Source organism: Rhipicephalus sanguineus, chromosome 3 (assembly GCF_013339695.2).
Source record: "Rhipicephalus sanguineus isolate Rsan-2018 chromosome 3, BIME_Rsan_1.4, whole genome shotgun sequence".
In the NCBI taxonomy this organism is placed as follows: domain Eukaryota; kingdom Metazoa; phylum Arthropoda; class Arachnida; order Ixodida; family Ixodidae; genus Rhipicephalus; species Rhipicephalus sanguineus.
The window spans coordinates 193,441,116-193,447,115 of record NC_051178.1 but is presented as its reverse complement, the minus strand read 5'-3'; the positions used below and the strand labels follow the sequence as shown (position 1 = coordinate 193,447,115).

At 48.0% G+C, this 6,000-nt stretch overlaps 1 protein-coding gene across 5 annotated transcripts in view; it reads right to left on the bottom strand.

Annotated features, from left to right (window-relative positions):
* Window positions 1-6,000, bottom strand: part of LOC119387959 (protein cordon-bleu) — a 205,898-nt gene that overhangs the window by 2,039 nt on the left and 197,859 nt on the right. For all 5 annotated transcript variants that reach the window (XM_037655548.2, XM_037655547.2, XM_037655546.2 and 2 more), the window contains exon 9: window positions 1-2,724. This exon is cut by the window's left edge and continues 122 nt beyond it. In XM_037655548.2, coding sequence (XP_037511476.1) covers window positions 1-2,724 — 2,724 coding nt within the window. The remainder of the gene's footprint in view (window positions 2,725-6,000) is intronic.

Here is a 6,000-nt window from a genome sequence, read left to right as displayed (position 1 = left end):
TCACCTTACGAGGTCCATCACATTCAGACACTGGTCGCTTTCCAGACGCCACACTGCTGCGCTCTGGTTGATTCATGCTCTGTGCCTGCTTGACCTCCACAGCGCTGGCGTGCCCATTCACTTTGACCACAGAGTGAGCTGAAGCCATAGGTTCCACGGTGACGCCAGACTTTAGCGTGGCCTGCACTATGCTTGGCTTGTTGTTGCTGCAACTGGCGTTCTCGGTGGCTTGAAGGTGCTGTTCCGAGGTCGCACTTGGTTTTTTTGCCAAGCGAACAATCTCACTTTGGAGGTACGGTGGAAGCGAACGCCGGTCTGCAACGCTACCCTGCTGACTGTTTGTGGAATTTTCCGAGCTGGTGTGCAGGCTGGTCACGGTCACCCTCCCCTTGCTGGAAGGCCTCGAAGACTGCAGTTGCTGGACACTTGTAGCCACTGGCAATTCCTGGTGCGGTGTGGCCTGATCCTGAGATTGCGGCAACTTCTGTTGAAGAGAAACCTCTTGTGACAGCTTCTCGATAGCTTCAGGAGAAAATCCACGCACCACAGGTGCTGCGTGCAGGATTCCCGTGGGCTTCCTTGTGTCAGGCTTGGGCTTTGCCTGAGGCTTTACACTTGAATTTACAACTGTCTTCACAGAGCCCTCAGGTTGTTTGTTTGCTTTGCTTGTCTTCTCTTCTACACCTTCTAAGCCACCAACAGCCCTCTGGCGGTTCAAACTGCTGCTTACAGATGCCGTGACTCTCTGATCTTCTCTCTGGTCCTTCCATGTGCCGAAGCTCACAACGGGTGCAGTCATGGGTTCGGACGAACCAGGCTGTTTGAAGGCTCGGCTACGCTCCTCGACGAGAGACAACGGCCGCACCGGTTTCACTCGAGGCAACGTGGAAACTCGAACTTCGTGTTGGCCATTCACGGTAGAGCAGCTGGATGCTTGCGGCTGCTGCGAGGCCATGACAGCTGGTGGTGCTGTAACGGCTGATGGTGCTGCAGTGCTTGGCACTATTTTCTTGTCTTCAAGCAAATTTTGGTTTGATTCGAGTTGCTGCGTCCATGCCACAAACTGTTCCTGAAGCCTCGCGTACTCGTTCAGCAAGATGTCTTTCTCTTCTTCAAACTGCAGCTGCCCAGCCTCCCTCGACACCTGTGAAATGCTCTGGCTCGGACGGAGGTCTGCCGTGGACACCGACTGCTTGCTGCTCTGCTTCAGTCCCTGATTGTCACTCTCCCAGCTGCCAATTTTCACTGTAAATGTGGATTCTCCCTCAGATGCCTGCTTTCCATCTGGTCGCGTTAAGGTTGCAGATCCCACTACCGGACCAGCTGCCACCTTAGATGTCGCTGCACGCTGCGCACCACTGCTAGCAGTGCTAGGCGATATTACTTTGATGTTCTTGAACCTCTCGTAGTTGGGCTTGTTAGAATGACCGCTATAAATGTCGTCCACCACCTCGGTCTTGTAGGACCCTAACGACCCAATGGAGAAGGAGATCGGGCCGCCAACAACACTTCGAGGTCGGGATGTTTTTTCGGTATCCTGCCTTTGGCTCGGCCTGGTTTCTTCCTTGGGGGCAGAGGCCTCAGATTCCTTGACCTCTGGCGAAGCTCCATCAGACACCTCCCACACAATGTCCTCAAGATGAACTGTCTTTTCTGCAGCGTTTGGATAGCTACTCATCTTGACAAGCTCCTGCCGATCTAAAGTGCTTGCCTGTGAAGTCTCACGACTCTTTCCTTCGAGATTTCCTACAACCGTGCAGTTGCCTTTTGGCGCATCGGCATTGGAAGGACCAGAACTAGAGCACTCCAAAGAAGGTGTTTGCACAGTCATTTTAGTTTGACCTTTTTGTCCCTGATTGACCACGACCGTTTGAACAAAGACCTCTTCTTCAGGTACAGAGCTAGGCGGCTCCTCTTGCATTTTACAGGTGCTTGTTTCTAATGCTGGCTCAGGCACATCATGCTTCTCTGGAGCATGTGTGTCAGCTTCTCTCGTGGACACCTTAACTTCCTTCAATCGATAAATTTGCAAACTGTCCCTGCGAGGAATGGGCTGCTTTGTGATCGCCGAGGCACTTTCATCCGACTCCTGATCTTGATCGAGGACGTTCAGCTGCGACGGTACAGGCTCCTCTGATGTGACAACAGACAAGCTTGATGTTTCTGAGCTGCTGCCTTCATTGGTAGGTTCAGAGTGTTCTTTCTCTGTTGCCTCGACCGCCTCCTCCGTAAGTGCCTTTACAGAACCCTGACAAAGCACTGTTTCTTGAAGCACCACTGATTCAACGTGGACTGTGGTCGTCACAGACGATACTGAAGTGGAAGTATCTTTCTTCTCACATTTACGAACACTTTCATCTGTTGCACCGCTGCTGAAATTCTGCGTTTCAATGTTCACGCTGGTAGTGCTGTTCCTACTTCCCAGATCCTCGACAAGTCCGCTGTCATCTCTTGAAAGGTCACTCTTCGGCGATCCTGGTTGAGGAGACTCTGTTTTTGTTAAGCTTTGTGACGCTGCACTTGGCTCAGCAGCAACACCCGCTCTTGTTCGAAATGGCGATGGCGGCTCGGGAATAGTGTACTCCCAAGAAGCGCTGTCAGAAACACAGGCTGAATTGTCAGCAGCCAGTGAATCGGGATCTTCTATTGAATCGAATGTGGCGTCAATGTGAGAATAAACCAGCTTCTTCAGGGCTGCTTCGTCGTACTGGCTTGGTCCGTTATCTACAAAGAGATCAAAACAAAGGACTTTGTGAGTTGATATGTATCGACGGGCTGAGTAAGCAACAAAATGTTCTCATGCATTTTTAATGCCATAACCTTAACAGTAATTAATATGCAGTTACTTGAAGTGTTGCTCATAGCTTTTTCATCCCTGAATAGAAAATGCACGTGGCTGACCTTTTCACTGAGACATATATCTTAAACTTAAAATGAAGTTTTTTTTAGAATCTGATCAATAATTATATTACTTATAAGAGCACTAATACAAAATGTGTAGCTGTTCCATGTCAATACAACAGATCCTAAATTGTGCAGAACACAGAAAACAACTGAGCATTGAAACGACCTTAAGCCTCATGTTACGATAACTTTGTCGAACATATAAAAGACAAATAATGATAATTACACTGCATGTGCTGTAAAGCCAACATTGACAAGCTACATAAAGCAAAGCAAACAGATATCAGCATCAAGCATAGTTAATACTAATATGCAGTCAAAACACTGAGCTTAAAGGGGCCCTGCAACTCTTCAGCATGGTCAGAAAACCCTGCTGATTTGTAGTCGAGACTCCCGAGAACATATGAGCAAAACATTATAGCGCAACACATGGCCTGGAATTTACAATTAATTTTCAGAGTGAGCTAAAAATCGTTCACTGTTCCCTCAACAAATGATGCCATAAACCCAAATGACCGCGCCATAAGCACAATGTCCATGGCCATTGACCGATTTGAGAATTGTGAGCTGCATATAGTTATTGCAGCCACCGCAAGATGCCACAAGATGCGCGTGCGCAATCACCTTGAAAGGAATTCACTTGTTCGAGGAAAAAAAAAAGAAAATAAAGTGCTCAAGGTCATGACGCGTGACATGCTGACAAATGGACATAGCTTCTTGACTCCCTGCTCACCCCTTCCCCCTGTGTAGCTTTCAGTGCACTCGTTGGTACGAAAGGAGAGAGAGAGAGAAAGTGCTTAAAGCATGCGACAGATCCCTGTAACTCCACTCGTACTTGACGGATCCTAAAAATTTCTGTGGTAGTTGATTCGTGGGGCAATTTGACTCCTTTGCTGAAGCCATTCAATGATTACTTGAAAAAGTGTTGCAGGGCCCCTTTAAAGTTATGGTAGAGATGAGCAAAATAGTAACAAAGGTTCCAGGAAATAAAAAAAAAATGCATCAACAGGTAACAAACGTTTTCATGTTTCTATATAAAACAGGATATCTCAATCATGTGTAGTGGCAAAACAGAACTACAGTCGAACCCGGGTATATCGAACTCACCAAAAAACGTTTATTAGTTCGATATATGGCATAATTCGATATAGGCCCACTATAGGATTTTGACACAAAGGCACATAACAATAAGAAAAGTACTTTATTAATATGGTGGCTTACTTGCGTGCCCTACTTTGGAACAAAATAGTCCTGGATTTTCTTCTGTGTCAACGACTTCACTGCCTGCAACAGCACACACGCCTCCACGTTGTCCAACGAGTCGGAGCAGCGAGGCTGCAACCTTCCACATTCACGCAATAGCGCCGGACCAACGCAAGTGCACTAATCACTTCGGAGGATGTAGGCAATGGGCCATCGTCAATTTCCTTATTGTTGTCGCTTTGGCTCGTGGTCGGCACGACGTCTGCAATGTAGTCCTCATCTTGTAGCTCACCCATGATGGCGACATCATCGTCCGCACTGACGAACTCGTCGAATGTCGATCCGTCGATAGCTCCCGGGAACTCTGCCAGCTCGCTCCAAACTTCGGCGGAAACACCTGCGGTGTTTTCATCTTCTGTGTCAACGACTTCGCTGCCTGCGACAGCACACACGCCTCCACGTTGTCCAATGAGTCGGAGCAGCTGAGGCTGCAACCTTCCACATTCACGCAATAGCGCCGGACCAACGCAAGTGCACTAATCACTTCGGAGGATGTAGGCAATGGGCCATCGTCAATTTCCTTATTGTTGTCGCTTTGGCTCATGGTCGGCACGACGTCTGCAATGTAGTCCTCATCTTGTAGCTCACCCATGATGGCGACATCATCGTCCGCACTGACGAACTCGTCGAATGTCGATCCGTCGATAGCTCCCGGGAACTCTGCCAGCTCGCTCCAAACTTCGGTGGAAACACCTGCGGTGTTTTCAGTGCTGTCATCGGAATTTGGGGTGTCATCACCAGGCATGCGGAAGCCGGCACGCCTAAAGCAGTTCTGGATCGTCTCCTTCGTGACATCTGCCCACGATCTACTCAACATAGAAAGAGCTCCGAGCAAGTCGATCTTAAGCTCCCTGCCGACACGAAGGTTCACAGAGCACCAACAGGCAACACCACCAGCACGGACCACGCTGAATGAGGACTCGAGGAAAACAGGCAGCAGCAGGCACGCATAAAGAAAGAAAAAATGGCGCTGACTTCTACCGCCTCTGTACCTCGGAGAAAGCACGACGGCCTCTGATTGGCTGTAAGCGCTGCGAGCGGGCCAGGATCATTTCTTGCAGGGGGGTGTTCGCCCGTGCACAACCGGGTCTAAACCACTTTTTCTAGGGTGGCGCCAGCAGTTTTCCCCGCCACCGCGAGGGAAAGCCAACTTGCTGGGGCACTTTTGAGGCACATGGAGTTTGATATATCGGTTGTCGTTGCTATTTTCGTTCGATGTAACAGTAACTTTTGCTATATATTCTCAATGTAAATTTACCGTGCTTAGAAATTGTTCGATATACGGGATAATTTGATATAAACGGGTTCGATATAGTCGGGCTCGACTGTACAACAGCTAACAGCAGCAAAGCTCGTAGAACAGCAGGGTGATGTACCTTAATGTATTCAGAGAGTACAGCTGTGAGCCAAGTTATTAAATGTGCTTCTTGAATGCATAGAATGTATGCAGTAAATCAATATATGTGTGCACATTGACTTCTGAAGAAGCAACTATGGAAAATCAGAATACAAAGCTATGTTCTCATCTGCTGCCCCTTGATGTTGTCCTTTCATCTCAGTGAAATAACCTCAAATGCAGTGGCATTCAGAGCCTTCCCTATGAGGTTCAGTTTCTGATGAGGTTTGACCTCTTTTGTTGCTTTGGTAAGCTAACTCTGCTACAGCTACAAGTACCATCAATGACTCAACAGTACTTAACAATAACGATAAGTGTCACCTTGGCTTTTCATGCTGCCCGCAAATTAAAGTGTGCCATTTTTAATGCTAGGACATATAATACTCCCTGAATCCTACCACTAATTGTGTCCAAACCACTCCAACCTATATTGAAGA